This window comes from Procambarus clarkii, chromosome 3 (genome assembly GCF_040958095.1).
Source record: "Procambarus clarkii isolate CNS0578487 chromosome 3, FALCON_Pclarkii_2.0, whole genome shotgun sequence".
NCBI lineage: Eukaryota > Metazoa > Arthropoda > Malacostraca > Decapoda > Cambaridae > Procambarus > Procambarus clarkii.
In genome coordinates, this window is record NC_091152.1 from 17,623,947 (window position 1) to 17,645,795 (window position 21,849).

The 21,849-nt window shown below is 47.6% G+C and overlaps 1 protein-coding gene across 1 annotated transcript; it reads right to left on the reverse strand.

Moving 5' to 3' along the window:
- Positions 1 to 552: 552 nt before the first annotated feature.
- On the reverse strand, positions 553 to 11,340 carry LOC138368581 (glycine-rich protein 1-like). Its single transcript, XM_069331112.1, has 2 exons — positions 11,286 to 11,340; positions 553 to 1,076 (listed from the first exon to the last, which is right to left on the reverse strand). Exons 1-2 carry the CDS (start codon positions 11,338 to 11,340, stop codon positions 553 to 555), a joined length of 579 nt encoding a protein of 192 aa, XP_069187213.1.
- Between the last annotated feature and the right edge of the window lie 10,509 nt (positions 11,341 to 21,849).

Genomic DNA, 21,849 nt, shown 5'->3' on the forward strand with positions numbered 1-21,849 from the left:
TTACGTGGTGGGGGGGACACCACAGCTTACGTGGTGGGGGGGACACCACAGCTTACGTGGTGGGGGGGACACCACAGCTTACGTGGTGGGGGGGACACCACAGCTTACGTGGTGGGGGGGGACACCACAGCTTACGTGGTGGGGGGGACACCACAGCTTACGTGGTGGGGGGGGCACCACAGCTTACGTGGTGGGGGGGCACCACAGCTTACGTGGTGGGGGGGCACCACAGCTTACGTGGTGGTGGGGGACACCACAGCTTACGTGGTGGGGGGGCACCACAGCTTACGTGGTGGGGGGGCACCACAGTGGCTGACAGACCACAGGAACATTACCTGTGTCTGACAGACCGCGGGGCCGAGCGGGGCCGAGCGGGGCCGAACGGGGCCGAGCGGGTCCGAGCGGGGCCGAGCGGGTCCGAGCGGGTCCGAGCGGGTCCGAGCTAGCGTGGAAAGCGTGATGACTGACGTACGTGATAGTCAAGTGTCATCCTCGGGTAAGTTTCTACAAGTTTCTGTCAACTTTACACTTGATCCACCCGCCTGTTGTTGTCTATAGCAGCACGTGGAGCCGCAGAGCAGCAGAGCCCAGCACGGCAGCAGAGCCCAGCATGGCAGCAGAGCCCAGCACGGCAGCAGAGCCCAGCACGGCAGCAGAGCCCAGCATGGCAGCAGAGCCCAGCACGGCAGCAGAGCCCAGCATGGCAGCAGAGCCCAGCACGGCAGCAGAGCCCAGCACGGCAGCAGAGCCCAGCACGGCAGCAGAGCCCAGCACGGCAGCAGAGCCCAGCATGGCAGCAGAGCCCAGCACGGCAGCAGAGCCCAGCACGGCAGCAGAGCCCAGCACGGCAGCAGAGCCCAGCACGGCAGCAGAGCCCAGCATGGCAGCAGAGCCCAGCACGGCAGCAGAGCCCAGCATGGCAGCAGAGCCCAGCACGGCAGCAGAGCCCAGCACGGCAGCAGAGCCCAGCACGGCAGCAGAGCCCAGCACGGCAGCAGAGCCCAGCATGGCAGCAGAGCCCAGCACGGCAGCAGAGCCCAGCACGGCAGCAGAGCCCAGCAGGGCAGCAGACTTTGCTAGTAGAGGTAAATAAGGAAAGTAAAGTTACTTTAGGCATGCTAACTTATGTAAGTTACATCAGGTATGGATGGGTAAGTTACCTTAAACAGAGAGGAAATAAATAAGTTGTGTTAGGATAGGTAAGGTACATCAGGTAGGTGAGAAACAGGTAAGTTAGACTAGGTAAGTTACATTAGGATAGGTTAACTCAGGCATGACAGGTTAGGTAACTATAGGCAAGTTAGGTTGGGTTACGTAAGTTCCATGAGCTATATTAGGGTAGGTTAGGTAGGGAGCCGGTCGGCCGAGCGGACAGCACGCTGGACTTGTGATCCTGTGATCCTGGGTTCGATCCCAGGCGCCGGCGAGAAACAATGGGCAGAGTTTCTTTCACCCTATGCCCCTGTTACCTAGCAGTAAAATAGGTACCTGGGTGTTAGTCAGCTGTCACGGGCTGCTTCCTGAGGGTGGAGGCCAGGTCGAGGACCGGGTCACAGGGACACTAAAGCCCCGAAATCATCTCAAGATAACCTCAAGATAAGGCTAGTACAGGTAAGTCAGGTTAGGTTGGGTTAAGCACAATGTTCAGAGAACAGTTTTAAGATAAAGTGGCTAAGAAAATATATTTTAACAGAATAATTATTAACAGAAATGCAAGTTTGATATGAAAATTAAAGATCAATGTTTTGTGACATATTAAATGTTATTAAGGAGTTTTGACTGTAAATGGCTTAGCGAAAACTACATAAAAGTTAGTTATTTTTATTCATTACTACTTGAAGGGTAAGTTTATAAGTACAGAAAGTTGCGCATGTTTAGTTTGATGTAAGACTTCAAATTTGGTTGAGGCTACATAATGATATGTCGTAGTAAACTTTATTAATACATAAAATGTTACTCCTGACTATTTATTGAATGAAGAATAATGTTTGTTACTTTGAGAATGTTAGTTGATGTTTGATGAGTATTCTTGATGTTTAGGAGATTATCTTTGATGACTTAGAGGATAACATTGATGTCTTTGAGATTATATTTGATGTCTTGGGTGTATTCTAAATGTCTTTGAGAGTGTTATTTGATGCATAAAGATGTCTTAGAATGTTCAAATGTTAATTTAAATATCTTGGAAAGTATTATTGATGTCTTGGAAAGAATCTTTAAATGCACGAAGATGTTTAAGAGTATCTTGCATTAGTAAATACAACACAGGGAGAGTCTTTTAATACATGAAGATGTTTTAAAAAGTTTCTTTGATGCTCGAAGATGTACTAGAGAATAACTTTGATGAGTCTGAGTGTAACTTTGATGATTCTGATAAAAACTTTGACGCCTTTGAGAATGACTTTTGATGGTATAAATCATATTTTGATGTCATTGTGTCTTATCTTAATGTCTCTGAGAATAACTTTGACTTACTCCATGAAGTATACTGTCAGTTACGAAAGTGTTAAAGGAAATTACTCTTGACTATTTTTAGTTGAATGAAAAATAATTTTAGTTAAGAACGGTGTTGACAGATCCCTTTGGCTATTTTGTCTTATTCCACGAAGCCTAATGGCTGTTAAAAAAGTGTTGATAGAAGTTACTCTTGACTATTTTCAGTTGAGAGAAGTGTTATTTTAGTTAAGAAATGATGAAAGCGACTTTTTTCAGTTGATTGACTAATAATTTTCGTTAGAAACGATATGAAAAGAATATATTGGTAAATTTGTTACAGTATAAGGTGAAAATTTGTTTACGAAGAATGCTGGTATGAAATAATAAGTTCTTAAGCACAATTATATTGAAATAGTTTTTGAAAATAAAGTTGGTGACTGACTAAATAAATTGTAACTAATTTGTTAGGAGAACAGTAATGCGATTGATAATATTTGACACAGAACTAGTTATTGAATGACAGAAATAATTGTACATTTTATTTTAATTAACAAGCAAGAGAATGCAATGGACACGGTGAACATGCGAGGGGAATATGAATTGAACTTGCAGAGAACATGAAAACATTAAAGGAATATATAGAGTATACGAAGAATGAACTTGTGAAGAACATTATGAGAACATGACAAAGGACATAACTGGGATTTGTAGAGAACATGAAAGAGAATAGGAAGAACATTTAGAAACAGGCGAAAAATATGATTTGCAGAGAACATGAATAACGAGTGCAAGTGTTGTACAGAGAACAGACTGTGAACGTGGAGAGAGAGAGACACAAATACAGTGAGATTATTGATAATACAGTAGTTGTATTTGTAAATTATGGGGAAGGAGGGAGATTCTGGGGGACTTTGGGAAGGGGAAGTTGGGGAAAGGTGAGATGCGGGGGAGGGGGGGGGGTGAGGGAGGGGAAGATACGGGTGTAGGGAGTGGGGGGAAGGGAATTATCAGGGGGAAAGCGCCAAGCCATCACGACTATATAGCACTGGGAAGGGGTCAGGATAAGGGTTTGGGATGGGACGAAGGAAGGAATAGTGCCCAACCACTATTCCTAAGGGAGGGGGGGGGACAGGTAAGGGGTGAGGGAGATAAGGGAGGGGGGGGGCAGGTAAGGGGTGAGGGAGATAAGGGGTGTTCTGACCGTGTGACTATTACCTGATAAGTGGTTATTTACACTTGTGACTACACAAGCGTACTGAAGGAGTGGTTAGGTTTACTTTGATAAAGTGATATTGAGGGAACGGGTCTGATATGTTCTGGAATGATTAAGTTTGATGAACATTGAACTGAGGCGGAGGACAGGAGCTGGCGCTTGATAACCATCTTGATCTTATTGACTGTGTCAGAAATATAGCAGTTTTATATCTTGCTGCGGTATGAACTGATAATAGCAGAGTTGTACAAGTGAACTAGGGCGGGGCACAACAGTTGCAACTCGGTATTTATTTGACACTATTTTAAATGGTCTGAAATACAGCGGGTTTAAATTTTAGAGGATTTGGATAGATACTAATGGAGAGATACTAATGCTCTAAGGCGGAGGACAAGAGCTGAAATTGGGTAATTACCTTGATCTTAATTACTGAAATATAGTCAGAAATATAGTGGGTTTAGTTCTTAGGGGATTGGGATAGTTACTAACAAAGATAAGAGACGGGGCTAAAGTTGGGGGACCGGAGCTAGAACTTGGTTACTGATTCAGTTTGATTTACTGCGTTCGAAATACAGCGGGTTAAAATCTCAGGGGAATTTATATAATATTACCAAAGTTGTAACAGTAAACTAAGGCGGAGGCCAGGAGCTGGAGTTCTGTAAGTGTGTTGAACTTATTTACTACATCTGAAATAACTATTTTTTAAATCATTAGGAAATTGATGAGATAATAGCGGAGTTGTGAGATGAAACTAAGGCGGAGGACGAGAGCTAGAACTCGGTAACTCAATTGTTGTGTTTTACTATGGCTGAAATATAGCGTTTTTTTAGTTCAGGAAACTTAATGGGTTAATAATGGAGTTGTAATAGAAAATTAAGGCGGAGACAAGAGCTGGAGCTTGGTAAATGTTCTTTGATCAATTTTACTATGTCAGAAAGGCAGCGGGGTTAAATACAGGGAGTTTAACTTTCAGGGAGATTAGATTGCTAGTATCGAATCTACGAGAGTAAACTAAGGCGGAGGACGAGAGCTAGAACTCGGTAACTCAATTTTCTTTTCTTATTATGTTCGAAATAACTATGATTTAAATGTCAGGGAAATTGACTTTTAATAACTAAACTACACTTATAAATGTACAGAGCCGGGTCCAAGAACTAACTTCTGGTGAACATTTTAACATATCTGCTCACGTTGGTTGAGTTTAATTGTATCCATAATAACTCTTTTAAGACCTCAGCAAGGATTAAAACTCAGGAAAATTTTGGTCTTAAAATGGTCTCTGTCAAATTTCGGTCTCAAACTAAACTCTGAAAATATTTTGCCTGAAAACAGGATGAAAGTTAGCGAGGAATAAAAGTCTGGAAAATTCGGTCTAAAAAACTTTCCAATAAAACAAATAGTGGTCAGTATGTTGTCATTCCCACTACTGTCATGTGGCATGACACCCACAGGCCGCCCACAGGCCGCCCACAGGCCACCCACAGGCCGCCCACAGGCCACCCACAGGCCACCCACAGGCCGCCCACTGTGGGTGGCCTGTGGGCGACCCACCCACAGCCCGAGGGCTACAGAGGTGACTGAGGTGGGTGGTGACGGGGGCTACAGAGGTGACTCAGGTGGGTGGTGACGGGGGCTACAGAGGTGACTCAGGTGGGTGGTGACGGGGGCTACAGAGGTGACTCAGGTGGGTGGTGACGGGGGCTACAGAGGTGACGCCAGACAGTGGTGCCGGGCGTGATTAACGCGCCACAACAGGCAACACTCCCTCCGTGGAGCTGCGCGCGTCATTAACTACAATCATTCGCTAAATTGCAAGTTAAAAACGCGATAGAAACTAGTGCAAAAAAATGGCAGAGATGTCAACAATGGTGCGAGCCGTCAGCGCTGCCCCCCCACCCCCCCACTCACGGGGACATTACCTGCTGACTATTGAGGGTGTGGGAGCGGGGGTCAGCAGACACATTACCTGCTGACTACTGAGGGTGTGGGAGCGGGGGTCAGCAGACACATTACCTGCTGACTATTGAGGGTGTGGGAGCGGGGGTCAGCAGACACATTACCTGCTGACTACTGAGGGTGTGGGAGCGGGGGAGGGGGGGGGGCGAGGCGCAACAAGGTCAGGCAAGCAGGAAGTGTAAGACACACGCGGTTCTGCTTGTCTCAGCTGGTGCAGGAAGCCGTCACCGCAGACACCAGCAGGCAGCAGCAGCAGCAGCAGTCTGCTTGCTGACGAGAGTGTGTGTACTCGTCTTGTTGTGCTTGCGGGGGTTGAGCTCTGGCTCTTTGGTCCCGTCTCTCAACTGTCAATCAACTGGTGTACAGATTCCTGAGCCTATTGGGCTCTATCATATCTACACTTGAAACTGTGTATGGAGTCAGCCTCCACTACATCACTGTCTAATGCATTCCATTTGTCAACCACTCTGACACTAAAAAAGTTCTTTCTTTGGGAGCGTGTGACCTCCGACAGTACCCTCTCTCTTATGGGGTACTGTGTCAAAGGCTTTCCGACAGTCCAAGAAAATGCAGTCTGTCCACCCTTTTCTTTCTTGCTTAATCTGTGTCACCTGATCGTAGAATTCTATCAAGCCTGTAAGGCAAGATTTACCCTCCCTGAACCCGTGGTGCTGTGTCACGAAGTCCCTTCTCTCCAGATGTGTTACCAGGTTTTTTCTCACGATCTTCTCCATCACCTTGCATGGTATACAAGTCAAGGACACTGGCCTGTAGTTCAGTGCCTCTTGTCTGTCGCCCTTTTTGTATATTGGGACTACATTAGCCGTCTTCCATATTTCTGGTAGGTCTCCCGTCTCCAGTGATTTACTCTACACCATGGAGAGTGGCAAGCGCATTTTTTCAGTACCCATGGTGAGATTCCGTCCAGTCTAACAGTCTTTCTCACGTCCAGGGGCCAACAGATGCCCGTGTAATTACCTAAGTGTAATTACCTAAGTGTAGTTAAAGGATGAGAGCTATGCTCTTGGGGTCCCGTCTTCCCAGCACTCTTTCTCGTATAACGCTTTGAAGCTACTGACGGTCTTGGCCTCCACCACCTTCTCACGTAACTTGTTCCAACCGTCTACCACTCTGTTTGCAAAAGAAAACACTCAAATATGTGATCAGGACCTTTGTTTCCTTAGCTGGAGTCTATGTTCTCTTGTTCGTGAAGTTGCTGGTTTCAGGAATTTCTCTTTGTCAATTTGGTCGATTCCTGTTAGTATTTTGTAAGTGGTGATCATGTCACGTCTTTTTCTTCTATCTTCAAGTTTTATCATCTTTAACGCCTCTAGTATCTCCCTCATATCTTTTGTTTTTCATTTCCTGAAGCCCTTTTGTATCATACCTTCTTGAGGTTATCTTGAGATGATTTCGGGGCTTTAGTGTCCCCGCGGCCCGGTCCTCGACCAAACCTCCACCCCCAGGAAGCAGCCCGTGACAGCTGACTAACACCCAGGTACCTATTTTACTGCTAGGTAACAGGGGCATAGGGTGAAAGAAACTCTGCCCATTGTTTCTCGCCGGCGCCCGGGATCGAACCCGGGACCACAGGATCACAAGTCCAGTGCGCTGTCCGCTCGGCCGACCGGCTCCCTGTCGTACCGGGAGTACCGGGAGGTACTTTTGAGTACCTGTGCACCATTTCCAGTTTATTGATGTGTTTCTTGAGATATGGGCACCATACAACTGCTGCATATTCCAATTTTGGTCTCACGAAGGTCATGAACAGTTTCTTTAGTATTTCACCTCCATAATGATTACTTTTAATTATAAAAGCAAGTCTGAAGTTTGAAAGCGATGCTTACGCTCCTCTCACAATGTTCTCTGTGCTCCTCTTACGACAGCTTACTATCTGAAACCACCGGTCGGCCGAGCGGACAGCACGCGGGACTTGTGATCCTGTGGTCCTGGGTTCGATCCCAGGCGCCGGCGAGAAACAATAGGCAGAGTTTCTTTCACCCTATGCCCCTGTTACCTAGCAGTAAATTAGGTAATTGGGTGTTAGTCAGCTGTCATGGGCTGCTTCCTGGGGGTGGAGGCCTGGTCGAGGACCGGGCCGCGGGGACACTAAAGCCCCGAAATCATCTCAAGATAACCCTTAGGTCTCGTTCTTTAAATTAATAGAGTTATTTAATTCCATTCCACATAATGTATAAGTTGAGTGTGGTCAATTATCTCTGATTACACATTCCATAACATGACATTTATTAACATTAACGTAAAATTTTAAGGGTTGACAGATGTTAATCTTCTTGTTTGATAAGCTGTTCACTTGAGACAGTTAAGCAAGTCCCAGCTGTGTCTGGGTACAAGTGACAGGATGAACAACCCAGCGGGTTTTCTTCCTATTGGGGAGTGTTGTTCATGCTGCTATGGCGGTGTGTACACTCACAGGATGAGTGACGCTGCCCAATACTGTCACTATGGCGGTGTGTCCACTCACAGGATGAGTGGCGCTGCCCAATACTGTCACTATGGCGGTGTGTCCACTCACAGGATGAGTGGCGCTGCCCAATACTGTCACTATGGCGGTGTGTCCACTCACAGGATGAGTGGCGCTGCCCAATACTGTCACTATGGCGGTGTGTCCACTCACAAGATGAGTGGCGCTGCCCAATACTGTCACTATGGCGGTGTGTCCACTCACAAGATGAGTGGCGCTGCCCAATACTGTCACTATGGCGGTGTGTCCACTCACAGGATGAGTGGCGCTGCCCAATACTGTCACTATGGCGGTGTGTCCACTCACAAGATGAGTGACGCTGCCCAATACTGTCACTATGGCGGTGTGTCCACTCACAGGATGAGTGACGCTGCCCAATACTGTCACTATGGCGGTGTCCACTCACAGGATGAGTGACGCTGCCCAATACTGTCACTATGGCGGTGTGTCCACTCACAAGATGAGTGACGCTGCCCAATACTGTCACTATGGCGGTGTGTCCACTCACAGGATGAGTGGCGCTGCCCAATACTGTCACTATGGCAGTGTGTCCACTCACAGGATGAGTGACGCTGCCCAATACTGTCACTATGGCGGTGTGTCGACTCACAGGATGAGTGACGCTGCCCAATACTGTCACTATGGCGGTGTGTCCACTCACAGGATGAGTGACGCTGCCCAATACTGTCACTATGGCGGTGTGTCCACTCACAGGATGAGTGGCGCTGCCCAATACTGTCACTATGGCGGTGTGTCCACTCACAGGATGAGTGACGCTGCCCAATACTGTCACTATGGCGGTGTGTCCACTCACAGGATGAGTGGCGCTGCCCAATACTGTCACTATGGCGGTGTGTCCACTCACAGGATGAGTGGCGCTGCCCAATACTGTCACTATGGCGGTGTGTCCACTCACAGGATGAGTGGCGCTGCCCAATACTGTCACTATGGCGGTGTGTCCACTCACAGGATGAGTGGCGCTGCCCAATACTGTCACTATGGCGGTGTGTCCACTCACAGGATGAGTGGCGCTGCCCAATATTGTCACTATGGCGGTGTGTCCACTCACAGGATGAGTGGCGCTGCCCAATACTGTCACTATGGCGGTGTGTCCACTCACAGGATGAGTGGCGCTGCCCAATACTGTCACTATGGCGGTGTGTCCACTCACAGGATGAGTGACGCTGCCCAATACTGTCACTGGCGGTGTGTCCACTCACAGGATGAGTGACGCTGCCCAATACTGTCACTATGGCGGTGTGTCCACTCACAGGATGAGTGGCGCTGCCCAATACTGTCACTATGGCGGTGTGTCCACTCACAGGATGAGTGGCGCTGCCCAATACTGTCACTATGGCGGTGTGTCCACTCACAGGATGAGTGACGCTGCCCAATACTGTCACTATGGCGGTGTGTCCACTCACAGGATGAGTGACGCTGCCCAATACTGTCACTATGGCGGTGTGTCCACTCACAGGATGAGTGGCGCTGCGCAATAAACTCGCCCCTCGGGGCAAAATTAAAAATAAAATTAAAATTGGATTCCATTTGCCACATGATGCTTAAAACACTTATTTTATCTAGATCAATGTGAAGGACATTGGGAATGCTGCAACGCCAATAAAGAGTTTATTTAATATTTCACATTCAACGAGTCAGTCACTCGCGATATTGGCGGCACAGTCGGTCCTGAGCATTCAAAGGTTACATCTTTCATAGTGTTAATTGTCACAGGTTACCTTCAAGTTGCCTTGAAGGTAACTAGTTGCTCTCAGTTACTGTGTGGTGATCTCAAATTAACATTTGAACATGAAGTAATATGTTGAATTATGATACTCATTTGAGTGAAGATATAATTGATTAACTTTTTAAATTGTCTTAACTTATAGCTAAATTGATAATACAATATTCTAAAACTAATAAAACCAAACTAAATTCTTTCAATAAATTATAAAGTAATTCAGGATATTTTCAAATTTTGTATAAAATCTCTGTTGTGTAATAAAACTGAAAAAGAAATATATTATAACAAATTCGTACTTGCTAAAAGAATAATGTAAAAATTCTTGACTATGTAATTTACATACTTACAGTTGTTTGAGATTTTTTTTCTTTTTTTTTGAGATATATACAAGAGTTGTTACGTAATAAGCATCGTATAATATTGTTGTACCGACAAGTTCCATTCCTTGTCTTATAATTAACTAATGAATGGATGGTGGCAGTAATTTCAACTCTACTACTTTCCTCCTTTCTCTCAATCTAAACTTTCCCTTTCCCCTTACCACTCTTCCTCACTCTTCCCTTCAACCTCACATTATGAGTTTTCTCCTTTTCTTTCTTTCAATTTCCGAGACGTTACAATGGAAGTCTTTTGTTTTGAGTACGTTAACCCCAACTTGTACCAGATACTCAAACATTCACTGTGATCGTTCATTCCCACGGGGGCTTCCAAGGTGGTTTCCCTTATGTCGGAGTCGTTCACAGTCACTACCAGGTTGAGCCTCGATGGTTGTCATGGTCTCTCATTCTTGTGGGGTCCTGCAACCCTTCCTCCGAATAGACAGTACAATTTAATATTATATGTAATAAGTACATTCCTGACTGTATAGTACATAATCACACTTATTAGGTTGTTTCATTTACCTCCCCACATATCCTCTTCATTTTCTGTTTATATACTAATACAACGTTATGTTAAACTTATCGTGTTAAATTCCATATTCACAAGTTTTAAATACTATATAATGTATTTCTTTTTCAGTTTTATTACAAAACAGAGATTTTATACAAAATTTGAAAATATCCTGAGTTACTTTATAATTTATTGAAAGACTTTAGTTTGGTTTTATTAGTTTTAGAATATTGTATTATCAATTTAGCTATAAGTTAAGTACTAATTGTAATTAAGAAGCAATAAATGCTATTTACATGTCTTCCTACACTCCCAAAGGTTAGGTTAGGTCGTTGTTTTCTATACAGCTTTTCAGGTAAACTCTAATATTCACAATATTTTGGTGCGATGCTGGCGATTAAGTGTAATTTATGTACTATGCTGATAGTCAGGATTGTACTTATTACATTTAGTATTAAAACGCACTGTCTATTCGGAGGATGGGCTGGTTCCCCTGACATGCTGGTATAAAATGTTTCTTGCTATTACGTCCAATAGTTTAGCTCCCCATGTTGCTATACCTCCATGCTGTTCCTCGTTCTCCCAGTATATCTTTCCGTGGTCGAGGTCTCCCATGATAAGCAGATGGGAACGATTTCTACGGCAGCAATGGCAGTTCTCTCAATTATAGTGTTGGCTGCCATGTTGTTGTCGTCATACTCTTGCCTGGGTCTTCTGTCATTTGGTGGAGGGTTGTATATTACTGCTACTACTACTCTTGGTCCTCCCATTGTCATGGTGCCTGTTATGTAGTCTCTGAACCCCTCGCAGCCTCTGTGTGTGTGTGTGTGTGTGTGTGTGTGTGTGTGTGTGTGTGTGTGTGTGTGTGTGTGTGTGTGCGAGTGTGTGTGTGTGTGTGTACACGCGTGTGTGTGTGTGTGTATGTGTGTACACGCATATGTGTGTGTGTTTGTGTGCGCACGTGTGTGTGTGTTTGTGTGCGCACGTGTGTGTGTGTGTGCACGGGTATGAATGTTTTTTTTTTTTTGGGGGGGGGGGGAGGGGGCGGTTCCAGTACTGGTACAAGGCGCACTCGCCTTACACACTTGTGTAAGGAAGCATTCAGAACCCTGTACACAACTTACATCAGACCAATCCTGGAATATGCAGCGCCAGCCTGGAGTCCATACCTAGTTAAACACAAGACAAAGTTAGAGAAGATTCAGCGGTATGCCACCAGGCTCGTCCCGGAACTGAGAGGTATGAGCTACGAGGAAAGGCTAAAGGAGCTGAACCTCTCATCCCTGGAAAACAGAAGAGTAAGGGGAGACATGATAACCACCTACAAAATTCTCAGGGGAATTGACAGGATGGGGAAAGACAAACTCTTCAGCACGGGTGGGACACGAACAAGGGGACACAGGTGGAGAATGAGTAGCCAAATGAGCCACAGAGACGTTAGAAAGAATTTGTTTAGTGTCACAGTAGTTAACAAAAGGAATGCATTAGGAAGTGATGTGGTGGAGGCTGACTCCATACACAGTTTCAAGTGTAGATATGATAGAGCCCAATAGGCTCAGGAATCTGTACACCAGTTGACTGACAGTTGTGAGGCGGAACCAAAGAGCCAAAGCTCAACCCCTGTAAGCACAACTAGGTGAGTACACGCACCAGCTGACAAGGGCTTCTGGAAATCCTGTTTGTATAATGGTGTTAACCCCTTCTCACGGTCCCCCCCCCCTCCCCCACCCCCCCTCCCCACGTGACCCCTCCCACTCAGTCCCTACCCATCCACAACCCCCCCCCCTTCTAACCTCAACTTCCTCCCCCACTGCACACTTAAGCTTGCTCTTCCTCCTCCCCCTAACACATTAACCCCCTGCACATCACTCTCACCCGAGGCTCCTAGAACCCCCCTCTTACCCCTGCCTCTACCTCCCCTCTCTCCCTCTCTCTCACTTCAGCCCCTCACTCGTCACCTCTCTCCCTCTCTCTCACCCTCAACTTAAGCCTCATTCACTCTCTCCCTCTCGGGTTTCTTCTGAAACTTGATTTAATTAATTTTTGATAATTTTTGCTCCCAAGGGACGAGATTATTGGACAGCGTCACTCATCCTGTGAGTGGACACACCGCCATAGTGACAGTATTGGGCAGCGCCACTCATCCTGTGAGTGGACACGTACACCGCCATAGTGACAGTATTGGGCAGCGTCACTCATCCTGTGAGTGGACACACCGCCATAGTGACAGTATTGGGCAGCGCCACTCATCCTGTGAGTGAACACACCGCCATAGTGACAGTATTGGGCAGCGGCACTCATCCTGGGAGTGAACACACCGCCATAGTGACAGTATTGGGCAGCGTCACTCATCCTGGGAGTGAACACACCGCCATAGTGACAGTATTGGGCAGCGTCACTCATCCTGTGAGTGGACACACCGCCATAGTGACAGTATTGGGCAGCGTCACTCATCCTGTGAGTGGACACACCGCCATAGTGACAGTATTGGGCAGCGTCACTCATCCTGTGGGTGGACACACCGCCATAGTGACAGTATTGGGCAGCGCCACTCATCCTGTGAGTGGACACACCGCCATAGTGACAGTATTGGGCAGCGTCACTCATCCTGGGAGTGAACACACCGCCATAGTGACAGTATTGGGCAGCGTCACTCATCCTGTGAGTAGACACACCGCCATAGTGACAGTATTGGGCAGCGCCACTCATCCTAGGAGTGAACACACCGCCATAGTGACAGTATTGGGCAGCGTCACTCATCCTGTGAGTGGACACACCGCCATAGTGACAGTATTGGGCAGCGTCACTCATCCTGTGGGTGGACACACCGCCATAGTGACAGTATTGGGCAGCGTCACTCATCCTGTGAGTGGACACACCGCCATAGTGACAGTATTGGGCAGCGTCACTCATCCTGTGGGTGGACACACCGCCATAGTGACAGTATTGGGCAGCGCCACTCATCCTGTGAGTGGACACACCGCCATAGTGACAGTATTGGGCAGCGTCACTCATCCTGTGAGTGGACACACCGCCATAGTGACAGTATTGGGCAGCGCCACTCATCCTGTGAGTGGACACACCGCCATAGTGACAGTATTGGGCAGCGCCACTCATCCTGTGAGTGGACACACCGCCATAGTGACAGTATTGGGCAGCGCCACTCATCCTGTGAGTGGACACACCGCCATAGTGACAGTATTGGGCATCGCCACTCATCCTGTGAGTGGACACACCGCCATAGTGACAGTATTGGGCAGCGTCACTCATCCTGTGAGTGGACACACCGCCATAGTGACAGTATTGGGCAGCGCCACTCATCCTGTGAGTGGACACACCGCCATAGTGACAGTATTGGGCAGCGTCACTCATCCTGTGAGTGGACACACCGCCATAGTGACAGTATTGGACAGCGTCACTCATCCTGTGAGTGGACACACCGCCATAGTGACAGTATTGGGCAGCGTCACTCATCCTGTGAGTGGACACACCGCCATAGTGACAGTATTGGGCAGCGCCACTCATCCTGTGAGTGGACACACCGCCATAGTGACAGTATTGGGCAGCGTCACTCATCCTGTGGGTGGACACACCACCATAGTGACAGTATTGGGCAGCGCCACTCATCCTGTGGGTGGACACACCACCATAGTGACAGTATTGGGCAGCGCCACTCATCCTGTGAGTGGACACACCACCATAGTGACAGTATTGGGCAGCGTCACTCATCCTGTGGGTGGACACACCACCATAGTGACAGTATTGGGCAGCGCCACTCATCCTGTGAGTGGACACACCACCATAGTGACAGTATTGGGCAGCGTCACTCATCCTGTGGGTGGACACACCGCCATAGTGACAGTATTGGGCAGCGCCACTCATCCTGTGAGTGGACACACCGCCATAGTGACAGTATTGGGCAGCGTCACTCATCCTGGGAGTGAACACACCGCCATAGTGACAGTATTGGGCAGCGTCACTCATCCTGTGAGTAGACACACCGCCATAGTGACAGTATTGGGCAGCGCCACTCATCCTAGGAGTGAACACACCGCCATAGTGACAGTATTGGGCAGCGTCACTCATCCTGTGAGTGGACACACCGCCATAGTGACAGTATTGGGCAGCGTCACTCATCCTGTGGGTGGACACACCGCCATAGTGACAGTATTGGGCAGCGTCACTCATCCTGTGAGTGGACACACCGCCATAGTGACAGTATTGGGCAGCGTCACTCATCCTGTGGGTGGACACACCGCCATAGTGACAGTATTGGGCAGCGCCACTCATCCTGTGAGTGGACACACCGCCATAGTGACAGTATTGGGCAGCGTCACTCATCCTGTGAGTGGACACACCGCCATAGTGACAGTATTGGGCAGCGCCACTCATCCTGTGAGTGGACACACCGCCATAGTGACAGTATTGGGCAGCGCCACTCATCCTGTGAGTGGACACACCGCCATAGTGACAGTATTGGGCAGCGCCACTCATCCTGTGAGTGGACACACCGCCATAGTGACAGTATTGGGCATCGCCACTCATCCTGTGAGTGGACACACCGCCATAGTGACAGTATTGGGCAGCGTCACTCATCCTGTGAGTGGACACACCGCCATAGTGACAGTATTGGGCAGCGCCACTCATCCTGTGAGTGGACACACCGCCATAGTGACAGTATTGGGCAGCGTCACTCATCCTGTGAGTGGACACACCGCCATAGTGACAGTATTGGACAGCGTCACTCATCCTGTGAGTGGACACACCGCCATAGTGACAGTATTGGGCAGCGTCACTCATCCTGTGAGTGGACACACCGCCATAGTGACAGTATTGGGCAGCGCCACTCATCCTGTGAGTGGACACACCGCCATAGTGACAGTATTGGGCAGCGTCACTCATCCTGTGGGTGGACACACCACCATAGTGACAGTATTGGGCAGCGCCACTCATCCTGTGGGTGGACACACCACCATAGTGACAGTATTGGGCAGCGCCACTCATCCTGTGAGTGGACACACCGCCATAGTGACAGTATTGGGCAGCGTCACTCATCCTGTGGGTGGACACACCACCATAGTGACAGTATTGGGCAGCGCCACTCATCCTGTGAGTGGACACACCACCATAGTGACAGTATTGGGCAGCGTCACTCATCCTGTGGGTGGACACACCGCCATAGTGACAGTATTGGGCAGCGCCACTCATCCTGTGAGTGGACACACCGCCATAGTGACAGTATTGGGCAGCGTCACTCATCCTGGGAGTGGACACACCGCCATAGTGACAGTATTGGGCAGCGTCACTCATCCTGGGAGTGAACACACCGCCATAGTGACAGTATTGGGCAGCGTCACTCATCCTGTGAGTGGACACACCGCCATAATGACAGTATTGGGCAGCGTCACTCATCCTGTGAGTGGACACACCGCCATAGTGACAGTATTGGGCAGCGTCACTCATCCTGGGAGTGGACACACCGCCATAGTGACAGTATTGGGCAGCGTCACTCATCCTGGGAGTGAACACACCGCCATAGTGACAGTATTGGGCAGCGTCACTCATCCTGTGAGTGGACACACCGTCATAGTGACAGTATTGGGCAGCGCCACTCATCCTGTGAGTGGACACACCACCATAGTGACAGTATTGGGCAGCGTCACTCATCCTACGAGTGGACACACCGTCATAGTGACAGTATTGGGCAGCGCCACTCATCCTGTGAGTGGACACACCGCCATAGTGACAGTATTGGGCAGCGCCACTCATCCTGTGAGTGGACACACCGTCATAGTGACAGTATTGGGCAGCGCCACTCATCCTGTGAGTGGACACACCGCCATAGTGACAGTATTGGGCAGCGCCACTCATCCTGTGAGTGGACACACCGCCATAGTGACAGTATTGGGCAGCGCCACTCATCTTGTGAGTGGACACACCACCATAGTGACAGTATTGGGCAGCGCCACTCATCCTACGAGTGGACACACCACCATAGTAACAGTATTGGGCAGCGCCACTCATCCTACGAGTAGACACACCGCCATAGTGACAGTATTGGGCAGCGCCACTCATCTTGTGAGTGGACACACCGCCATAAAGACAGTATTGGGCATCGCCACTCATCCTGTGAGTGGACACACTGCCATAGTGACAGTATTGGGCAGCGCCACTCATCCTGTGAGTGGACACACCGCCATAGTGACAGTATTGGGCAGCGCCACTCATCCTGTGAGTGGACACACCGCCATAGTGACAGTATTGGGCAGCGCCACTCATCTTGTGAGTGGACACACCACCATAGTGACAGTATTGGGCAGCGCCACTCATCCTTTGAGTGGACACACCGCCATAGTGACAGTATTGGGCAGCGCCACTCATCCTGTGAGTAGACACACCGCCATAGTGACAGTATTGGGCAGCGTCACTCATCCTGTGAGTGGACACACCGCCATAGTGACAGTATTGGGCAGCAGCACTCATCCTGTGAGTAGACACACCGCCATAGTGACAGTATTGGGCAGCGCCACTCATCCTGTGAGTAGACACACCACCATAGTGACAGTATTGGGCAGCGCCACTCATCCTGTGAGTTGCGCTCACAAGATCAGTGGTAGCTGTAGGCATCAAAGAACAGGAAGTCTCAAATAAGCAAGAATGGAAGAGCAAGGACAGAGAGGCAGTAAATGGGATACTAAAGGGGTTAAAGATGGAAGGGGCTGAACAAAACATTGAGAAGGTTTTCAGGTTGGGTTGGTGCAACAAGGACAGAGATCGCCTGGTGAAGATAGTGTTTGCAAACGAGACCACAAAGGAGGTTATTCTAGAAAGGAAGAGTCATTTGCAGTATGCGGAGGAATGCAAAAGAGTATGTTGACCAGACCACACACTAGAATGTAAAGGGACGACGACGTTTCGGTCCGTCCTGGACCATTCTCAAGTCGAGAATGGTCTTTCCATCGACTTGAGAATGGTCCAGGACGGACTGAAACGTCGTCGTCCCTTCACATTCTAGTGTGTGTGGTCTGGTCAACATACTTTAGCCACGTTATTGTGACTCATCTCCAGCATGCAAAAAAGAATTCCTCCAGAGGGACAGAACAAAGGAGGAGAGAGCCAGGGCCACAGAGGCAAGGAAGAAGTGCAGGGAGAAAGGAGTAAACTAGGAAATCACAGCCTCCAACACAACAGTCCCAGAGGCAAGAGGGGAACCCACAACCAGCATCTCAGGAACACCAGAGGGGAGGGCAACACCACCACCCTCTTCTACATAGCAACTCTCCCTACCCCCTCACCCTACCTGCCCCCACGCAAATGCTCACTCAAAACCCCATTCTGACCCTGTCACCCCTCCCTCATTCCCACCATGTCCCCCGTCCCTCCTTTTCCCGCCTCCCCCTTCATCCTATACCCTCCCTATCCCTCCTCCCCTCTTACCCCATATCCTCCATGTGCCCCCTACCTCCTTACCCCGTACCCTACCTATCCCCAATTCCCTTGAATCCCCACCCCCCCCTATCCCAGAATCCTCTGAGACCCTGTTAACCGCCTCACAGATCTTCACACCTAGGGAACAGCTTCCTCCATCATCGGAACGCTCACCAAGAAAGGGACAAGAGAATGAACAGATGAAAGTGAGCTTTAAGGCAATTATTATTATTAACATCTTTATTGACAAAATTAATTACAATTTTGCCTAATCTGAGGATTTTGATAGTCTTATTAAATTGAGGTTAATGCTAGTATTCACTGTCACGCAGGACAGAGGGTCATACATAAGACAATAGGTCTAAACTGTAGGCTGAAGCACATATATATCACGGTTACAATCAATGTTTTAATGTATGGATATGTGAAAACAACTTTCTATTGTGCACTGCCACACAAGGGCAGGGATGGGTTCATAAGTGATGCAGCTTAGAGTATAAATAAAAATTGTTCTTCATTCTTTAAAATGGACAAGCAAATTTTGGGTAAATTGTTAGGATGTCGTCCAGAACACCTGAGTCAATAAAATAGTTACACAGTTGGTGGTACAATAGGCCAGGAGGTCTAAAGTCCTTTACGGTTTCACATTCATCAATATAGTGTTCTAGTGAATGCATTAAAGGTTTATCACAGAGTTTACAATCTGAATATTCTGGTAGTGGCTCAGCCTCACTAACCTGCCAGATGTGTCTATAGCCAAGGCGAATTCGCGCAATGACTACATCACATTGCCTGGTCCGGTTACAGTGCTGACCATACAAATACCTATTATTACAAAACTTGTTATAACTTTTAATACTGCAGCTTTCAGGTCTCTGGGCATTTCTTAGTTCTTCTAAATCTGAATTAATTTCTTTAATTTGTGTGTTTCTAATAACTGCATTAGAATCTAATGCTTTAAGGCAAATGTACACTAACATAGATGGGATTACGAACAAAACAAGTGAACTTGGAGAATGGGCACTAGAAGAAACCCCAGATATAATAGCACTCACAGAAACGAAGCTAACAAAAACCATAACAAATGCAGTGTTTCCACAGGACTACTGTGTAGTGAGGAAAGAGAGAGAAGGGAAAGGAGGAGGCGGTGCAGCTTTGCTGATAAGAAAAGGCTGGAGTTTTGAAAAGATGGTTATTCAGGGCTGCAAAGATTTCAGTGACTACATAACAGGTACCATAGCAATTGGAGGACAACAAATTATAGTAGTAGTCATATATAACCCCCCACCAAATGACAGATGACCCAGACAGGAATATGATAGAAACAACATGGCCACCATCAATATAATAGAGAGAGGAGCTTCTGTAGCTAGCAGGAACGGATCCAGACTATCAATCATGGTAGACTTTAACCACGGGAAAATAGATTAGGAGAACAGAGACCCACATGGAGGACCGGACAAAAGGAGAGCTAAGCTGCTGGGTGTAGCAACAAGAAAATTTCTAAGCCAACACATCCATGGACCAACAAGAATGAGAGAGGATGAACCAGCTATGATTGATCTGATATTTACCCTAAATGAGCTACTACACAGTCACACCAGGAGAAAAACAACAGTGAAGGAACAGGCGATGAAACTCAGAACGGGTGAGGACAGGTATACAGAGGAATGACAGGAGGTCTTCACAATAGAACAAGGAGAGGTCACTGCGCTAGGAGAGGTGGCAGCAAACCAGGCGGCCTTGGAAGGGTTCGAAATTACAAGAAATGAGGTAAAGAGGCACCTGTTGGATCTGGACGTGAGAAAGGCTGTTGGCCCCGACGGAATCTCACCGTGGGCATTGAAAGAGTGTGCAGAGGCACTTTGCTTGCCACTCTCCATAGTGTATAGTAAGTCACTAGAGACGGGAGACCTACCAGAAATATGGAAGACGGCGAATGTGGTCCCAATATACGAAAAGGATGACAGGCAAGAGGCACTGAACTACAGGACAGTGTCCTTAACTTGTATACCATGCAAGGTGATGGAGAAGATTGTGAGGAAAAACCTGGTAACACATCTGGAGAGAAGGGACTTCGTGACTACCCATCAACATAGGTTCAGGAAGAGTAAATTCTATTACAGGCTTAATAGAATTCTACGATCAGGTGACAAAGATTAAGCAAGAAAGAGAAAAATGGGCGGACTACATTTTCTTGGACTGTCGGAAAGCCTTTGACACAGTACCCCTTAAAAGGCTGATGCATAAGCTGGAGAAACAGGCAGGAGTAACTCGGTAGAGCGCTCCAGTGGATAAGGGAGTACCTAAGCAATAGGAAGCAGAGAGTTATAGTGAGGGGTGAGACCTCCGATTGGCCTGAAGTCACCAGTGGAGTCCCACAGGGCTCTGTGCTTGGACCTATCCTGTTTCTGATATACGTAAATGATCTCCCAGAGGGTATAGACTCATTCCTCTCAATGTTTGCTGACGACGCCAAAATTATGAGAAGGATTAAGACAGAGGAGGACAACTTGAGGCTTCAAGAAGACCTAGACAAGCTGAAGGAATGGTCGAACAAATGGTTGTTAGAGTTTAACCCAAGTAAATGTAATGTAATGAAGATAGGGGTAGGAAGCAGGAGACCAGATACAAGATATCATTTGGGAGATGAAATACTTCAAGAGACAGAGAGAGAGAAAGACCTGGGGGTTGATATCACGCCAAACCTGTCCCCTGAAGTTCATATCAAAAGGATAACATATGCCAGGTTGGCTAACATAAGAATGGCCTTTAGAAACTTGTGTAAGGAATCTTTCAGAACATTATATACCACATATGTCAGACCAATCCTGGAGTATTCGGCTCCAGCATGGAGTCCATATCTAGTCAAGCATAAGACTAAACTGGAAAAGGTTCGAAGGTTTGCCACCAGACTAGTACCCGAGCTGAGAGGTATGAGCTACGAGGAGAGACTACGGGAATTAAACCTCACGTCACTGGAAGACAGAGTTAGAGGGGAGATGATCACCACATACAAGATTCTCAGAGGAACTGATAGGGGTAGATAAAGACAGGCTATTTAACACAATGGGCACAAGCACTAGGGGACACAGGTGGAAACTGAGTGTCCAAATGAGTCACAGAGATATTAGAAAGAATTTTTTCAGTGTCAGAGTGGTAAACAAATAGAATGGATTAGGAAGTGATGTGGTGGAGGCTGACTCCATACACAGCTTCAAGTGTAGATATGATAGAGCCCAATAGGCTCAGGAACCTGTACATTAGTTCATTGACAATTGAGAGGCGGGACCAAAGAACCAGAGCTCAACCCCCACAAGCACAACTAGGTAAGTACAGTAATGACCAATACCACTCATCCGGATAGTGGACACACAGCTACAGTGACGAGTTCTCGCTATTACTGATTCTCTCCCTCGTCGTCCTCCTCTTCGTCCATAATGATTGGGATTGCCAGCTGCAACCATGTTGTACCATCGTACAGATTCACTGGTTTGTACTTCTATCCTCCTTTCCTCAGTTACCTTGTCACGGTGATGTTGTCTGACAATACCTCTAACTTGTAGCAGAGTCTTGGGTATGAAATATTCAATATGGTCTCCTTCAGCGCCTTCAGCAGCCAGCACATCTGCTCGTTCATTCCTACATATTCCAACATGGGAGGGGATCCACAGAAACTTGACGACTCTTCCCTGA